We start from the raw sequence: 20103 nt of genomic DNA on the forward strand, positions 1-20103 counted from the left end.
ATGGAACTGTTGGAGCGGGTCCAAAGGAGGGCTACAAAAATGATCCGAGGGCTGGAGCACCTCTCCTATGAGGACAGGCTGAGAGAGTTGGGCTTGTTCAGCCTGGAGAAGAGAAGGCTGCGGGGAGACCTGATTGCAGCCTTTCAGTACTTAAAGGGAGCCTATAGGAAAGATGGGGACAATCTTTTTAGTAGAGACAGCAGTGACAGGACGAGGGGTAATGGTTTTAAACTAAAACAGGGTAGGTTTAGGCTGGATATAAGGAAGAAATTCTTTACAATGAGGGTTGTGAAACACTGGAACAGGTTGCCCAGAGAGGTAGTGGAGGCCCCATCCCTGGAAACATTCAAGACCAAGTTGGACAAGGCTCTGAGCAACCTGATCTAGTTAGTGGTGTCCCTGCTTGCTGTGGGGGGGTTGGACTAGATGACCTCTAGGGGTCCCTTCCAACCCAAAACTTTCTATGATTCTGTGATTCTATGATTCTAAGATAAGTACAACACAGATACAAGCTGAGTTGTAGGGATAGTAGTAATTAGCAGCCAAAGAATCCAAGAAGAAAAAATACTGACATGAAAAGTTATAAACTTTAGGCAAAAAGACCCAAGATAACAACTCTGCAAAGCTGAGCCGCAGTTCCAAAGGAGCAACAGAGGCCAACATGACTGACAACTGTCTGGCCAGCATTATTGGGTGTAATAAACACATTACTACTTTGCTCAGTCACTTACTAGTCATATATTAGCCAATAAACAACTACCTTTTTTTTTTTAATTTCTGTATATCCTGCTAGTAGAGTTTCTTTGTGCACAATAAAAGTGGTCCAAACAAAACTAACCAGGAAAGCAGAGGTACAGATTCAGAAAGAAGTGGTTGGTTAGGAAGAAGTGAAAGTACTCTGTTGTGAGAAGACCAGACAGGAGTGAATGGTGAGCCTGTTCAGGAGAGAAGTGAGACGTGGCTTAGCTGAGGATAGGACAACAGTGCTATTACCAGGAATATTTATTAAAAGTTGGGAACAAAACCAATAAACTTTAGACAGCACAGTGGCTCCTCAGAAACCTCTAATGTAATGTTTCCCGCTACCCATAAACACAAGACTGAACTGCATGTTCCCAGGCCCCACATGTGAGTAGCTGCCCCGGTCTTTGCTATTGTGCCTTCCAGAAGAGACTGGCCATATGTATTTGGGTGCCCTTCAAGTACCAGATACACTTCAAAAGCCCCAATACTCCTAAAATCTGAAAATAGTACCATTTCAACATTGATATCTTCTGGGTACTTGAGCCACAAAGATGATTAAGGGACTAGAGCATCTCTCATACGAGAAAAGGCCCGGAGAGCTGGGACTGTTCGGGCTAGAGAAGGGAAAGCTCAGAGGGATCTTATCAGTATATAAAAATACCTGAAGGGAAGGTGCAAAGAAGACTGTTCTCAGTGATGCCCAGTGGAGCAGACTGTTCTCAGTGATGCCCAGTGACAGGGCAAGAGTCAATGGGCATAAACTGACACACAGGAGGTTCCGTCTAAACATCAGAAAACATTTTTTCACTGTGGGAGAGACTTAGCAGAGGCTCACGCTGATCAGGAAGGTTGTGGAGTCTTCATCCTTGGAGTTCTTCAAAAGTTGACTGGATGTGGTCCTGGGCAGACTGCTGGCTCGCCTGAGCCTGGGGATTGAACCAGGATGACCTCAGAGGTGCCTTCCAATCTCAACCATTCTGTGACTGAATATGTGAGCAAAGACAAGCCAGAAGGGTCCAAATAGGACCAGCCCCTTAGAAATGAGTTGGACATAAGCTGGGATGGCCAGATGAACATGTATAAAATCAGGAGCCCAAAACAGAGCTATGAGATGCAGCCTAGGCAGATAGGAGCTATGAGTACAAGCAGCAGAAAATGACAGCTGCAACAACGCCATGATGTTAGAACTTTCTTAAAATGCAGTAGATGGCATGACAGTTCAATGCAATTTCATCCATTTTATTGTAACTCCCATCAAGTAGATATTCTTCCATAACTACATTTGTCATAATGAAACATGAAAGACAGTGCCCTTTCAGTGGCACAAATAGGGAAGCAGAAAGATTGGAGTATTCATAGTATTTCAATTATTTTAGACATTCAAATGAGAAGCAATTCAAAGGATCAAAGAGAGGATATATCATAACTACATCATTATTGGAAAGCAGATACTTCCAAGACTCTGTTCAGCACACACAGATAGATGACTCCCAAAGTAAACGGTATTACCACCATTAGCTGATCAGCTACTGACGGCTACTATCAAATGAACACTACTTATGCATGTGCTTACTAAAATCTATGCTTGGGCATAGGGAAAGGTAAAAGTTCAGTCACAGGCAATTTTTGAAAACATTAGAGGATCCAGGCACTTTATTCACCACCAAAAATATCCAAGAAACTACATAACAATTCCTTTAAAAACAAGTCAACCGTAAGCCTCTTGGCAAATTTGCTGCTGGCAAATAGCTGACAAAAGGTACACACTTCTGCTGGGCTGCTAACTGATGGCAGGCAATCCATCTATACAGATACGTGCAGTAATACCACTAATTGCAGTCAGTGAGCACCCCTCAGAGACAGTGTTCAACATCACAGTCAGGCAACAGCTACATGTTCTTTATTGTTTTAGGCAAGACCATCAGAATTATGCTTTCTCCTTTTATTTCTTTGAATAGATTCTCTTTCTCCTACTAAATCCTATCTAAGCACCGCATTTCTCTTTCTCTCCTGTTTCTATTTACATCTGGCTTTCTCCTCTCATTTTTTAACTGCAGTGGTGTGAAATCCACATGGAATGCAGTGAATTTTATGCCACTCTTGTGTCCTCCCACAAGGAGGTATTTTTGCCAAGAAAGTCCTGTCGCCCGCTCCTGTGAACTGCACCCTTAGAAGCTGGTGGATTTACAGTTCCAGAGAAACACAGTTGTCAAAAGGAGCCCACTGACTAAGCGAGGGAGGGAGGGAGTCAGTAAAAAGAGAGGATTTCAAACATCCTAGTCTCCAATTTGAGAGGAAAAAAAAAAATCAACTGTTTATACAAAAAAATAGAAAACTTATAAACTCCGATCTACACTAGCATTTGCAGCCTCAAGTTCTGCAGGCATGAACTAACATAAGCAGAATCAGTACCAGAGAAGGCTGGGAGTCAATGTCACATCAGAGCACAAAACAACCTACCCTTTCTAAAAACCAGAACTTAAACAATACTAGTCACGAGGATAATCACTTGTTCTGCTCCCACCAACACCATCTTCATCTGCTACAGCAAATAAAGGATTCAGCCATCTAGAAGTGACAGTATCAGTGTCCGGGCAAGGCAGATTGATACCTCCTGCGTGTTCCTAATATTTAAAACCATGATAACTCAGATTCTCACAATAGCTTTCTGTAGATGTTACAGGACATTTTTCTCCTGCCACACAGTCTCTTATCCCACTCAGATACCACTGTATTCTGTTGCATTGCAATTGTTTCACTGCTGCATACCAGGAAGTTCCACATCTCATACAGTTCCTTCTAATGTGTAATCAGAGCCACCACACACCCCCTTCATGCCTTACACCCATCTCTTCATTCCCCCTTTCCCACTCAGGGACACCTGATCCTGTGATGGTGATGTCAGAAGTTTTTCTGCAAGGGATCTGTCCTTGGTTTGATGAAAAGGGTGTACAGCACAAATTATTTTAAGCCACTTGGATATCTAAATTCTATCTCCCAGAATGAAAGTCCCCTAGATGCAGAGCATACACATGTACCTCCTAATGTAGGGTGAGAAAGTTAAGTGCATGTTTAAGATTTGGGGAGGGGGACAAATAAGAATAAAGTATAACACAAGAGATTACTATCCCCTTCCTTTAGTAAATACCCTTAGAGTACACTCTCCATTTCTTGCCAGTGAATGGTGATTTCTTCCACATCATCAAAGTCTTGCCTCCCCTGTTTAATTTCAAAAGACATTAAATACAGACATTCAAAATATCAAATTATTTTTTCTAATTTCCTTTTAAAGAGTAACTGAAGACTCAAAATGTAACTCTAGAAAGTAACTTGCTTTCAATTCACTGTTGTGTGTGATGAAAGGCTTATCTAGGAACACACTTGAGCATGATAACAGCTAAACACATGAAACATTGACATTGCAATAGATAGAAACAACACAGAAAACAACTGTTGTGTTTCTGACCATATATAGCCAGTAAGCAATGGCAATAAACACCAAACATTTTAGCTATGCCTGTACAACTGTTAGAAAACTATAAGCAATAACACCTTGATGTAAATGCAAAAAATCATTATCCTAAGTATAACACTAGATTTTAATACAAATTTCTAAGAGAATATTTCCCCACATAAACCACATCACTGTTTTCTCATAAAAGTGATCAAATATCAGAAGCAGGACATTAAATCTAGTCTGATGTTTAGTGTCAGAAGCATTCATGATTGAACAATACTTCTTATTCCTTTGTATAAGGGTCAGTTGTTTTACCATTAATTCACAGCACATTATGAGTCATCATTCATACCAACAGTAAAACATAGCAGTTCTTCAGTTACTGGGCTAGTGGATTTCTGGGTGATGCATGTAGTCCACCACCCACAGGCCTGCCTGGTGACTCATTTAGTAGAGTACCAGGAAAAGGTGAATCAGGATGTGGACAGAGACAGGCCTTAAAAAGTACCTTCTTCAGAAGAAACTCAAAGAAAAATGCAGAGGACCCACATATTCAAATGATCATTTCCAAGGCCATAAATCTGCAGTAAAACTTCACAGATGTCAAAGGAAGCAGAAACTAGATTTATCCAGAGAACACACCTGCCATCCATTATAGTAACACTTTCTCTTAGATGTCACTAACAGGATTCAGCTGAATTTGAGAGACCAAAATCTCATCTAATGACAGTGTTTGTCAATACAGAAATGTAGTCAGCAAAGCCATACACATGCCCCCATTTCTGAAGACATTAGATGAGTCACTAATGCATCAGATGAATTAAATACAACAAATCTTTCACTTGTCTTCTCTCCACTGTTTACTTTTATGCTACTAATTTGTCCCTTTATTCCCCAAAACATTATTATGAACAGGATTATCAGCAACAGCTTGAAAAAAGTTTATCACTCCTCTGAAAGGAACCCCTATTAATGAGCTCCAAGAGTAACAAAGCAGCATTTTCACACTGGTAATTGACATTCAACAGAAATAACCATTTAATTCTCATGTTACTGTCTCCAACTCAACAAGCTCAGTGAGTGACATAAGCTAAAATGCAAGAAGAGGCAAGAGAGTATTTATCCTTTCCAGATGTTGGTATGCAACTCTGGGACTGATAGTTTGGTTCACATCTGAGTGAAATTATCTATAGAATTGTCTCAAAATTCCACTATACAGTAAATACAAGCTGTAGCCACATGCAAAAATTCATAATTTAAGTTCATATTAACAAAAATATCTGCCAGTCACCACAAAAAACTACGTCCACAGAAAATTAAATACTACATGCTATGACATGCTTGGCAGGTGACTGCATGCAAGCACAGTTTACGATCCATATCCTTTCAAAGGTATTGAAGTAAATAACATGAGACATTTAACAGCAACAGAATGTGACTTGAATAGCAGGCAATAAAGTTACATATGATGTGGCATACCATAAATTAAAAGTAATACACAGCTTCAAAGGACTAAAAATATCTGCAAAATTAACAAACTGCTATTTCTTTTACACTTGTTCACCAGCTTCTTAAAATTAACTTTTGCAGTTTGGCAAATCCTTGGAGGAAGATCAGCTGTAAACACTCAATTTGTCATTACATAATGACAGGTGATAACATGGACTTAACTTTCTTTTAAAATGTATGAGGTGTATATAATCTACTTTATGTATTATTTATTTTTGTAGTTATCTCTGATCTTGGCTGAGAATCAATAAATAAATTGAAAATGTGAAATATTTTTCTATTATCTATGTATAAAAATCAATATAAAACTATATATTTTATTCCTGTCTTGTGTTATCGGCCTGGAATGGATGGACTAACATTTTAAGAGTACTCCAAAATGAATGATTTTTTTTTTTTAAAGCCTCAGCTGACCAGCGTGACAGATAACAATGGTATTTGCTGGTCATAACACTTTTAATCACAAAGGACCTTAAGGTATCTCAGACACCATATGCATATATCAAACTCAAAAATGCAGCCACCTCTGGATCCAGCGGAAGCTAGTAATCTCTACCCTGAACAACAGCAGAGACTCAGAAACTGCCCCAGCTGCACGTGGAGGAAGACAAAAAAAAAGAAAACAAAAAACACCTCATTAAATTGCAACTTTCATGAGAGCAGGGTGATATGAAGACCTGATTTAAATAGCTAACGTGCAGCTCTTCAGGCACAAGCTGTCACATGGCATAAGAACACACACCACACTGCTCAGAAGTGAAAAGGCAACTGAAGTCCACCTTGTCCCGTGATAAAACCAAGCCTGGTTGCTAGCTGCTTCGATAACATGGCCTGACAATAACTTTATGGTACAGACCATTGTTCTTTGTTTGTCTGCTCCCACTTGTTTGGGAAGGCTTTCATCAGCCCCTCTTAATCTGATTCCAGGCAACCCTTACGAACCATTTGTTTACAAAATTCACAGAGCACTGATGAAAGGATATAATTCTCAAATGACCAGGGACTAACAGCATTACTCTTCTGTCCCCTTTTTCCTCTGAAACCTTCTCCTGAATCGATTTTCAAGGTTGATTTCTGCAGGAACACATTTTGGATGTCTGTCATCTGTCTTATTACTATTTGAGCCTGGCCTTCATATTCACCCAATAAGCCCTGATTATCCATGGGGAGAGTAAAAATCAACAAAGCAACAAAAAGTCTGAAAGAAAGTGTCTAATACAGCATTCTCAGCAGATCATAAAACCTAGTCCTATTCTGGGAGTCTGGTTGGAAATGGGGAGAATGTGGAAATGTAATATGGCAAAACTCACCAAAGATGAGGTGCTCAGTCATGAGGGGATGACTCGTACAGTAGGTTAAAGAATTCATCTGCCTCCTACTGGAGTCTCAAAACATACCTCGAAATAGAACTATTGCACCCTCACAAATGAAGTGCTTACTACTGCACAAAAGAGGGTAGATTTCTGTTTTTAAATTTTTAACTACTAAAAGGCCTTAATCCCAGATTCAGGTATGCAGTTCGTTTCAAGAAGAGCACTGAAGCATGCATTAACTTCAACTTGTGCTTAACAGCCAAGAAAATGAACAAGAGGCATCCTTTCCAGACAAAAAAAAAAAAAAAACAAACTACCAACAAAACTTCCACTGATACAAATGCTCTTTCACAGTGCAGCTCAGCATGCACACTTTACCACTTATAAGGAGGTATCTGAGAACATACAATTAGACAACTCAAAGTTCAGACATTTGCACATCAAAACATATTTCTCATAGATATCTTACCTCCATTTTGATACCAATGTTACATGGGTAAATTAATTCCTTGTGGTGTCTAAATTTTTTGTCATACACTTACTCTCTTTCCGGACATCAGCAAGTGCTGCATGAAGTTCCTCTTTAAAAACAATTGCCTCCTTGGCAATTTTTTCCCCTTTGTCCAACAGATTCCAAGTGGCTTCTTCCACAGAAGCTAGCAAGACACGAGCTCTTTTGGAACGGCCTTTTTTCTTACTTGAAGGATTCTGTGGACAGTTCACTAGTGTTGTAACCTACATTTAAAAGAAAATAAAAAGGCAATAGTGGTGTAAGTTCTGTAATAAATGACTTTATATTGTTCTCAAATTTAAAATAAATCAAATTAATACAGTTGAGAATAAGCAATGAGATTCCCTCTGCTTTAGAGACAGGCAAGCTCAGCATACATACTAAGAATGGGCAAAACTATTGAATCAAATTAGACAGATAATTTTACTTAATACCTCTCATCTTTCTATTTTTCTTTCTGTATTAACTCCTGACACTGCTTATTTTAAAATTTCCTCATGACAAAAAAAAAATTACTAACACTATCTAAGGAGATTTCAGCCAAGGCAGGAATTCTAATCAGTGTTGATTCTTCCCATACTTCTGGCTTAAATCTCCCAAGTTATCTCAGAAGCAAATACACAAGATGAGTATATACACATTTCAAAATGCTTTCACTTCTTACAAAGCAGGGTCACTGTATTCAGAACTCAGCACCTCAGAATTCTCGGGGGTGCTCTCGACATTAAAATTGTACATCATTTTAAGCAGAAAGTAGGTTTACTGCAGCCTTGCCCAAATTATGTTTTTTAACAATGCACTTCAACATCCATAAAGAACTTATTTTTATACAGCATCCCACTCCACATTCTGCATCATCTGAGAACAGCCTCCACACTCCCAACAGAATGTTTCTAGCAGACTATTCTCTAAGGCATTGCTTGAGCAGTCACACTAAGGAAAGAATCCTAAAAGATTTTAAAAGAAAAGTGTCATATAGATATTTCAAAACATTCTTTATTTTCATTATGTTCACTGATATTTTCTAATCCTCCTCCTATTCTGTTCTCTGTGCCAGAATATGGACAGTATAATAATAAGCACACTTCTAGGCTTGGAGCTCCATGAACGCATTTTGTATATGTGTAATTGCTTCATTTTATTAAATGGAATTCTAATCATCAACAATATTGTATAGGCAAAGCAAAAGCTGTGTATGAATTTCTCAGTCAAGCAGGCGAACTTAGCTAATGGCTGCAGTACAGCTTGTGGTTTCAGCTGCTTTACGGAACAGGGCTCCATTCACAAGCATATAATGAGAAGTGCGCTAGCTGTGCCCTAGCTCACCTTTAGATCTTGTTCATGAATTAATGCACTTTCGTGCTTTTCATGAATCAGTACTTCTAAAAGTAACTGACAAACATCCTCTGGGAAAGCATTTCTATAAACACATCTTTTAAAGAAAAAACCCTGACTCCTACATCATTCATGTGGAATATGGGGGCTAAAAGAAAGACTGGCCACTTGCAGTCGACTGCTTTCGCATGTCACAAGGGAGACAGCAACAGAAATAACTCTGGCTCAGATTGTTAAAGAGGGCTTGGGTATTTTTCTACCTGCAGCTCAAAGAAAGTAAATGAAATTACTTGTTGCACATAAACCAGACAGATGGTGGAGAATGCACTAGGAATAAGAATCTTAATACCTTTTATTTTTACAAACCCTATTACATTATTTCTAGAGCATTAAATATAGTTTCAATTATCATATTTTTAAGAGCGAGTTAAAGACTATAGGCTGATACTTCCAACAAGAAGGGCATAAAACATTGTAAACAATTAGAAGCTGCTCCAAAAAACTATCAAGACATTTTTTAAATGCCTTAACTATTTAATCACGATTCCCAGAAAACAATGTTTTCTATTTTTCAGTTTTTTATTGTAGTCTCCTTTTTATGTAAAATACTATTCTATGTACTGTTCATTCACAGGTTTTGGAGGAGAAGGAAAGGAAACAAAACAAATGGAAGAATATGAAAAACAATCATTCCTGCAAGTGGAATCTCTTGACTGTAAGACCCTTCACCTTCAGCACCACTGTCAAGGAATATCAGAGGTAGCTTCTGATCTCAAATACAAGTTAAAATTTGATAGGTAGTTCTTGGCTTATGGATATTACGGAATACAGAAAAACTATTCTGAATTCTCCAACACAGAATCCCAGTGTTGAATGCAAAAAGTTTATGCACATCCTACACAAAAATGATTGAACTACACAGTAGCTAACAGAGTGTGCCCTTTTGATCCAGTCAACACGGCTCGTACTGTAGTGGCAGAACACACAGTTAAAATGATGTCACTACAAGAAAAAAGAAAAGCATATCCCCATTAATCCTGCTCATGCCCAACTGCGTTTCCGAGTTATTAACAACTTCTTATTGCCATATACAGCAGGTCTCCCAGCATCCAACGGAAATAATTGTCAAGAGGTTATTTTGTACCTCTGGGAGGAGAAACAGCATTGTGCTAGAGGCACAGGTGGTTTTTTTAAGTGAGATTTTCAAGCCCATATGCCATCACAGCTGCAAAGCTGAATCATGTTGTTGTTGTCTGTTATTGCCATTACTTATTAGGCTGAAGGGGTGGGTTATCCCAAATACTGAATTCCAAAGGAACTGTGCAGCAGTTCTTCCACTGCTATACTCAGTTCCTGCCAGCCTTTACAGACAATCTTTTAATACTGCAGTAGTTAAGGAAACAATGTCTCGGTACCTGGCTCATTGTGGTGGTACAGCCCCCCTCATTGGGCCTCCTGGTGATCTCAGAACCAGCTGACACTGTGTTCTTGCCTGTACTGCAAGAGCAGTGGGCTGGGCCGATGCGGTACTTGTCTTTGTGCAAGAGCAGTGAGTTGGGCTGATCAGCCACTCCCTGACCACAGCTGGAACTCTTGCTCCCTGGATGGTACCTGCCTGGTAAATGTCAGAACTGTACAGTCTGGGAAGTACTGGAATTGTATGGTTTCTGTTAAGATACCAGAATTACCTCATACAGGTTGTGGTCAGGATGGAAATTTATTGATGCCTAAAGTCAATCATCTCATGACCCTATAAACAGCAGTACCAAGCGAGGCCCTTTGAGCTCTCCTGGACCGCAGCAGGCTGCGCCCAGCATCTCCCTCTGAGTGGGACGCCTTTCAGACCACTTCGAACTGTGAAGCTTGAAGTTGCTGTCGCTGACGGAACCTGGGCTGAACTCCCTCTTTGAGGCTCAACCTTCGCCCATTTTGAAAAATCATTTTAAGTGAGTATTTCACTGAACTCAAAGGGAATTTTTAACAGGTGCCTTTATCTATGCATATCGTCTGCATACATGTGTATGTGTGAATTGATTCAAATCATAATATCCTATTATTGTGATTGTAGTGAATTCTTTTTAATCACCTTGTAAATGCTAAGTTAACCAATTATTAATTACTGTTAAATTCCTATGATTTTCTGTCTCTTTAACTACGAACAAATCTTAAACTGCTGCTAGACATATCTTTTAGACATAAACCGTTGCAGCCTAAGGCTGTGTCCAGATCCAGCCACACCTAGGCTTCTCTCTGCGAAGGAGTTTGGAAAGCAAGAGGGTCCATTCTGAACCTTGTGACTCAACAGGAGCGTCTCCCTTACATCTTTCTTTAACCTCTGTATAAAGCATTCTACCTCAATCCTACTTCTATTTTGTATTCCATTTGTTTAATAAGTAATAGACTGAACCTTGCCAACAAGCTTTGTTAAATCACACTTTATAAATTGTTATTAAAATCATTTCTTGCAATACCTTTGACAGTGCTTCTTTAAGCAACCTAACCACTCATTTGCAACAAGTATCAAAAGGTTTGGTTCACCTTTTATATGAATATCAAAGTACTTTCTAGCACCAATCATAAAACATTCTTTTTTGTTTAAAACTGCAATCCCTAGACATTTGAGAAAACAAGACAGAAACTCAGTGATCTAGTGACAACAGCAGAACCCCCTGCTCACTGTTTCAAATCCAAGTCAGATGTTTGAGGATACCAAAGTGTTGCCCATACAAATAAATACTGGTTAGTCACTTTCAGTGTGCATAAAGTAAATTCACCATACACAGAACTAAAACCAACAGTGTATGTTTTCTGTGTGAGCAAAATTTTGTCCATGTGGATGACAGATGAAAATAAATTACTTTCAATTTGCCTATTTTTCATCAGTGATGCAAGGGACCTTAAAATACATGGATGTTTCTATTTATTCTGTAAAACTCACGTATCTCTTGCAGCCATAAACTCTCCTAGCTCATATGTATAAAACATAAGTAGGTGGAAGACAAGAGGTTTGGCAAGGAAAAGCTCTTACAAATACTTAATGCATGTGTTATGTGCATGTATATACACATAAGCAAGTGTGCACATGTATACACAAATATATGGAGAGCACTTTAGATACAATATCCAAGTAAGTAGTTAATTTACAGCTTATAAGACTTGCAATGACTGCAGAGCAAAGGCAGTTATGAAGTGTTCTCTGCATGAATTAAACTATATGAATCTCATCAAGCCATATCTTTCAAACTTCTACTTGTATGTAAACTCAAAAGGCAAATAAGTCTTACAATAGTTCACTACAGAAGAAAATGTCTACCTAGCCGTAACTTCAATCATTATATAGTGCAGCAGAGATTAAACAGACTGCAGTCTCTGAGAATGAGATAAAACAAGAGGATATTTTCCATTACATTAATTGTTATATTTTGTGAGTAAATCTAACACAAGCATGACAAATATTAGGCATCAGCTATTTGAATGAAAATGCTTTGTGATCTACTGATTGCTCTGCACTAATTGCTCCATGACAGCAAGCATCTCTAATAAAAGCCCAGACTTAAGGAAAGAGTGTTTGAGCATGTACCCAATTTACATCAAGGCAGCTGTCAGCTGAATAATGTCAATTTTGACAACTATCATTTTTAATGTGCTATACACATTGACACAGAACTTCACCTAAAAGCGTTCCTTTCAAAACTAATATTCTCAAAGCACCTAGAATAAAATAAAATAAAGGTCAAGGACAGAGAGAACACCTTCTGGTGAGAGGGCAACTGGACAGAATTAAAGACACTTCTTTGCAATACATAGAAAACAGAGCGCAGCTAGTAGCGTAGTACGTCCCCATGGGAATACAGTTTGTAAGGCTGGACACAAAATTACACTAATGCAGTTAATGCCACTTCCAATAGATGAGTTTCTATCTCTGCAGAGCCCTGCACAGCACTGTATGAAGTTACCACACTAGGTCAGGCCACTGTTTGGGATGCAAAGCGGAAAATGCAGTGAGACTGCTGCCCCTGCAAACCCCTAAACATTTAGGGGCAATGTTTTATGCCAAGGATGGAGAAGTGGCCAAGTCAAAGAGGATTTTATACAAAACAATGTGTCATACTGTCTTCAGTTTCAAATTGATCACCAGTGCAAACTGCAGATTGCAGGGAAGAGAGAGAATCTAGCAAAGTCATTTCCAAAGTTACTTCTACATAGGCTGGTTTTGCCTTCATTTTCTCCCATATTCATTCTATTAACCTAATGATTAACACTTAGCATACTGGCTAGGACAGACTTCAGAGAAGCTCAAACACTTCCACTGCCTCTTTCCTACCAGAGCGTTAGAAGACTATTAAATAAATAAATTAGAACATAAACCTCAAAATAAAGTTAAACTGTGTTCAAAGTGAATCAGACCAGAGCATAATACTATTCATTTTTGTCTGTGATGGGTCTGATTCTCTTGCTAATCGTAGACCAGTTTTCACTTATTGCCTTTCCACCATCTCAGTCATCCTTTATTGAGCATTAGTTTTAATCCCTGCTTTTACATTTTCAACATTTTTTCTGCCTCATTCCTACTCAAAAACGCAACTTTCCCTTCCACAGTTCTGTTATGAAACAAACAAAGCATTAAGGTTGAGAGGGGGAAAAGACAGCCAAAATCGTATTCTCTTTGAACCAAAGCATTTCCATTTTTAACAGATTCAAGCTTTTTAAAGATGCTTGAGAAGAGCCCTTTTTTAAAAAAAAAAAAAAAAATCTTCTTTGTTTTGTTCTGGAACTGTATTTCTTTGTTTTGTTGGGTTTCTTTGATCTTGCAAAACTCAGGCCAAAATTTGCATTTCTTCATGTCCTCTAAAAATACCCACAGTGTTGCAGCTGCCTGAGCACAGTCTAACCTATGGGTATACAAGAGAAGGTTTTAAAATGCAGTCTATCAAGGCATCTATCCCTGCTACTCTGAAACTAATTTTATAATCCATCCACATATTATGCTCCAGCTTGACAACTTCCCACAAACCACTGAACTGTTAACTGAGGTTTTATACACCATCAATCACACCCAGGCAAAAATAAATAAATAAAGGCAGACAAAACGAGTGAGAGGCAGCTCAGTTACTAACAGCTGGAAATGAAGTAATGATAAAAAGAAAATGTTACTTTCTGAAGAAAGTAATCTTCTGGAAGGGACAAATGAGTAAGGGAGGAAAATAAGATCAAGTCAAAAATAAGAAGAAATTTCAAAGACGATAATGAAAAATGAGTAAAAGAAACTGTATGAGTTAGGGAGACGCGAAAGTTTCAAATGGGGAAAATACAACTTTTCTTGTTAGAGAAACTTATTTTAATGAATTAACTGATTTTTAAAAGCAGCTTTTCCTAGAAGTGTTATAAAACATGATCAGCCTCTCTTCACTATTCCTAGCTTTTAGAGCACATCTGGAATAAATAAAGGACTTTTCCGACATGAAAGTCCAAATAAACATAAGAATCATCACACCAAACATACTCATCATTTTATTGTCCTCATCCTTCACCTCTATATTCTGCTTCACTCCAATCATTATGTGCTGCCTCTTTAATTACAACCTGAGTGTTCCTCTGTATCCGGTCACCACCCTTTGGCAAGCCCAGGGAAACAGCATGCAAAGGACTGGCTCCCAGGACAAAGAAGCAAAGATGTCATCACAGCAGTGTGTGTGAAAAGAAGCGCATTCCTGGAATAACCATATTTACCATGTACCTAAGTGGCTGGGTGCAGTCAAATGAAGCCCATGAGTTGTACAAGAAAAAAATTTTTTTCCATTAACATCTGTCCAAGTACAATAATAATTGTTTCAGTCTTAATTAAAAGATTTTATTTATCTCTTTTTTAAAAATAGAAAAATTGCAAATTGAAAAAATTGAAGTAATAGAAAACTTGGCAAATATGTCCTTATCTTTTTTTAATAAGCTGTACACGCCCAGTTCTTCCATGTATATAAATAGAGTAACAGCCAGAGTACAGTACTCAATTTGGCTTTGCTCTGTTTACCAACGTAACCAACTCCTGGTATCACTTCTGTTTGTTGATTGTTAACACAAGCTATTCAACAAAAAGTTACTGTCTTGTAAGAGGCATTATCACTCAACGAGCCTGGAAAGATCGACCAGCCACTGAAACTATTTCACAGCCATTATACTTGAACATCTTCACAGTCTGAAAAACAACTAAGTATTCTTTGTACATTACCAAGTGAAAGAAAACTCTGAATGAAGTCACACCTTTCTGTACCTACACAAACTGCAGCCAGAGCAGCGACTGCCACGTAAACATAGGCATCAGGAAAAGAATACTAAATAAGCAGTGTAGAGCTGTGACAAGCAATTTGATCTACATCATCTTGGCAAGGCAGGCTGAAGGACGGTAATAAACTGGCATCCTTGTGCTATGTGTAATTGACTAACTAAATGCAGGTACTCAAACAACTTTGTTCTAAGTACAATGAAGAGAAAATTCAAAGTAGCTTGAGTTTCAAAAGACGAGACACCCCTTCTGTTCTTTACACTGTAACTTATGGCTATAGAGGTCTTTTAACACATTCTTAGCTATACACATTATTTGCAAAATGAGGTCAGGTCTTCCGCAAGTAGGTCCTTTCCATTGTATTAAAAAAGACGTTTCTAATCCATGCCAAATGTAGAGATAATGAGAGAATCTTTAACACATGAAGTGCTGCATATTTAACCAGTGAATACTTGAAATAGAACTGGAATCTGCAATAAAATTGCTCCTCCTAAAAGTAAGTTTTATCAACAAACCTGGATATTTTTGTAAATCTCTCAGTCCAAGTTTTCTTTGGTTGGAAGCATAAGTACTAAAATAGGTTTAAACAATGTGCAACAATTGCTCTGTTCTTAGGGCATCTCTCCTAAACTGCAAGAGAATGCAATTCTTTTCAAACTTCAGATAAAGAAACTCACCTATGGATTTCAAGGCTCTTCTTTTCCACTCTGTCCACTACTTATGATAAGAAACTTTTCATGCGATTGAAATCCATTTGCAGTGCATTCTACATTTAAACATCCACTAGATAATACTGTACAAGAGACTAGCTAGAATATTCAACATTTGCTATGATATACTGTGTGGCATTTGCAAAAATGGAAGTGACTAAATGAATGACCAAATCTGGAAGCAGACAGATCCCCCTAGACAGTTTCTAAGCCAGAGTAAACTACAAGTACAGAAGAGCCGCTGGTATGCCTTTTATAATAGCATCCTTAGCCAAAGTTCTTCAGCCTTATTCCCTTCCCTCTATGGTTATCCGATTTATTTTCTGCAATACTAAAATACCTGAATTATCAAAGGTTCCAATAATTTCTCCACTGTAAACGTCTGGATCTGCAGATTCTGAGGATCAATTTTCAGTTTAATGCTTGGCATTTCTTTCGACATTTCACCTAGGTACAAAACAAAACAACAAAAAATAATGCAATAAGCAATTATTAGCCACAACCACAAGTCTCTTCGCCCTTTGTCAGAGCCCAGAGACTGCCTATTGACTACAGACTTGGTTTCATAACAGGCTTAGGATTTCAAAAGATAACAAATTTTTCTGATTCATCATTTCTAAATTGTGAAAAAAAAGCAGATATTTGCATCAACTGTAAAATAATATATTTAAAGTACATATAATTCCTTGTCTTTTTTTCCGTTGACCATATATTCTAAACTGATCATATAAAAAAATACACACAGATAATTACCTTGAATATATCTTTCAATCCTGACCTTTGAATGTAAGTTCTCTAACAGTCAATAAAAAAGAGCTTTAAAGCAAAAGTTATATATTGCATTATTGAATTTAGCACAAAACAAAACCATTAATGCTATGTTCACAATGCCTGTATCTTATTCCATGTGCCAAATTATAGTGGTTGTAATAAACATTTTAAGAACAAAAATATATACAACAGCTCTTAAAAGTCCTGGCAATTAATAGCACGAGAAGGTGAAACTTTTAATTATTTTACACCCTGTAATAACAAATATTTTCGAAGTGTCAAGACTGATTAAATCAAGAAAGTCTATTCCTGAATTCAATAAGGTGGAATTAAAGCTAAGTAAGGTCTTTAAAGTGAATAAATCATTCATTAGGATCTTGATTCAAAGTCCACTGATGTTAATTTAAGGGTTTTCACCGAGTTCCCTGGGGCATGGTTCAGGCTTTCAGCTGCAGTGAAATGTGCGTGTGCCAGCAAAGAATTATAACTGTGCTTTAGTACGAATGCAACTGATTACTGCCCCAAAATAAAAGACATTTTAAATTTTCCAGTAACTTAACTTCCCATAAAACATAGCTCAGCAAAGCCTTTTTAGTCAATAAAGACTTCAAATAAACAAATAATGGATATCTGTCCTTTTTAAGCAGGACTTATTACAACCATTGCTACTGTATAATAAAGCAATAAGTTACTGCAATTGTGCAGGCTAAAAAGATATATTGTCACATTCCAGTGAACCTAGCATTGATTTAATACAACACAGTAGGTTTAGGGTTTCTATAGCAAGCTGTGTAGAAACAGATCCGAATTGTTTATCACAGAACGGTTATCCATATTTCACTTGCAAGCAAAGAGTATATGAACAATAATTAAAGAATTAAAGGTAATTTAGCATTTTGCTGTTCTTAGTAAAGGTTATACAAGTGCCAAGTTTATTCTTTTATTACAAGCTATACTAGCCATAGCCCTAAGTTCCCACAGATTCATCTGCGTACAGTCAGGTGATAGCATATGTAAAGAACTGATTTTTCAGTTTTAATTCCAAGACAAAAGATAAAGAGAACAAAAAATTGTGATCAGACTGACCAGAATTACATTTTTCCTTCCATGGAAATTAATAATGGAAAGAGAAATCTAGAAATGTCAGTGCAAATTATTTGGCCATATTCTACACATTTAACTTCTAGATACTTGCAACAAATCCCAAGGAAATAAAATTTGAGACTCCCAGAATCGCCGGTGCCAATGGTTCTCTTTCTGTTTAATGAATCAGCATGTAAGGTAGTCCCACAGTTTTGGTATACCGCAGTTTAACTTACTGCTTTGTTTGAAGGGAACTGAGCCCCCTCATCATTCCCTGCTTCAGAAACAAGTGGTGGCTCCTAGTCGGCAAAAGGACAGCAGCCCTTCTGCTGGCTGAAATTGTTATGTATCCTCCCTCACATGATGAAGTTGTAGCTGTGCAAGTGTACAGACCACACCTCTTATTCACCAGGCCTCTCACTGCAGCCGTTACAAAGAGCTTTGAGATGGATGACTCAATATCTTCTGCTGGTTCTGTTCTACTCCATGTAAAATACTTACTTACTCACTGAGCTCAGAACAAAACAGGCTGAAAACACAGCATAGCTGTAGAGGCTGGTGGTTAGGGCGTGCTCCCAGAAGACAAAATATTTTTTTTCCAAACTTTGCTTAACTGATAACTGTAAATGTAACAAATGTAACATGTAGGGGATGTTATCACTTCAGGTGGTCAGAAACAAGTCTTGGTTCTTTGTGAATAATTGGGATGGTTGCAAGACAAGGGACTCCTGAATAATCCCTTTAGGCGCCTGGGCCTTGGGAGAACAGGTATGCAAACTACAGAGATAAGGAGGCTGCAGGATAATCTGAAGACCCCTGCCGAGAGACGCCAAACAAACATGTGCGATGGACATTACCGTATATTAATGAATTCTCGGAAAAGCCATTACTATGATAAACATTTCTTGGAAATGTAATGAATATGTATGTTAACATAGCATAAATACCTAGTAACTGTGTCTCTTCGGTGCACACGTTTGGAGGAGAGATCCCCCGTGTGCCCGGCGCCGCAATAAAGAATACCTGCTTAATAGTCTGCCAACTATTGAGTCTTCAATTCCGGCTTTTCACGGCATCATTTCTGGCACCCCAGATGGGACCCGCTCTGCTCGGCTGCAGGACCCGCTGAGAACAGGACTCCCTAGGGTACCCCCGGGATTTCCCGGAGGGACTCCTCGCCTCACTCGGATCACTGCGGGAGCAGACAAGGACCATCTAAACGAGTAAAGGTATTCTTTTTTTTACTTTCTTTCTCTGTTTTGGTATGTGAGACCGGTCATTTGGAGAGTTCTCGTAAGTCGTAGGAGACGTCCTACGCTGAGCGCTGTACACCAGGCTACTAGTGCCTGAGGGTGTACGTCTTGGTACGTTGGTGCAGGCACGGGTTAAGCTTTGCACTTCTGTAATAACGTGCTTTTGGTAATTATGCGTTGGTACAAGCATGGGTTAAGCTTTGCACTTCTGTAATAACGTACTTTTGGGTATTGGTGCGTTGGTGCAGGCACGGGTTGTGCTCTGCACTTCTGTAATAACGTGCTTTTGGTAGTTGTGCGTTGGTACAAGCATGGGTTAAACTTTGTACTTCTGTAATAACGTACATTCGGTATGGTACGCTTAGGAAACCCGCTTAAATTGTACTTCTGGCGATACGGATTTGTTGGTATTGAACTTGGATATCGGATATCTCGGATACTGGCTTGTTAACATACCCATCAGGCATCGTAAAACAAACAAAAAAAAAAAACAAAAAAAAAACACCTTGCACGGTGAACCTCTTTTCTTGTGACCAGAATATTAATTGTCACATTTTTGGAACGTGGTCAGAGCGGGACAGAAGGGGACGACAGATTAAAATTGTTAAGATAAAGACTAACAGAGGTACAGAATCAACAAAGTAAAATGGGGCACAGCAAAGCAGTGGTATTTTAAAGAAAAGCCCCTTAGGATATATTCTAGCACATTGGAAAGCTTGTGTGACTGTATGAAGCCTCTGTGTGAAAGACAAATAAGTCAAAAAGAAAAAAAAAAAAAAAGAAAAAAGAAAAAAAAGAGAGAAAAAAAATGGTGAAGAAAAAAAAAAGAAAAAAACACCACGTACGTTTGGTATGTTCTGCTGATTTCCGGTTTTTGACTTGGGACTGTTGTATTTGAACTCTGAATCTTCGGGGCCGTGGTTTATGATTTCTTAAGTATCAGTGCAGGGTCTTCCCGTGGGGGGGATTTTGAGAGCCTCTCCCAGGATCTAGACGGCAACATTGGGAAAAGTAGGGGGAGACCCCTCACTCAACAACGTCTTAATAATGTATGGGGTTTGGTTTGCTTAAAGAAAATCGGCATGATTTAGGAATTGAGTTGGGAATTTGGGGACTGGTTTTAAAATACAAGTTGGT

The 20103-nt window shown here is 38.4% G+C and overlaps 1 protein-coding gene across 1 annotated transcript in view; it reads right to left on the minus strand.

Moving 5' to 3' along the window:
- CTNNA3 (catenin alpha 3) overlaps positions 1–20103 on the minus strand; it is a 577723-nt gene that overhangs the window by 548459 nt on the left and 9161 nt on the right. The window contains exons 2-3 of the mRNA XM_075423092.1: positions 16200–16306; positions 7566–7758 (exon numbers count right to left, since the gene is read on the minus strand). Coding sequence (XP_075279207.1) covers positions 7566–7758; positions 16200–16306 — 300 coding nt within the window. The remainder of the gene's footprint in view (positions 1–7565; positions 7759–16199; positions 16307–20103) is intronic.

This window comes from Opisthocomus hoazin, chromosome 6, assembly GCF_030867145.1.
Source record: "Opisthocomus hoazin isolate bOpiHoa1 chromosome 6, bOpiHoa1.hap1, whole genome shotgun sequence".
Lineage (NCBI taxonomy): Eukaryota > Metazoa > Chordata > Aves > Opisthocomiformes > Opisthocomidae > Opisthocomus > Opisthocomus hoazin.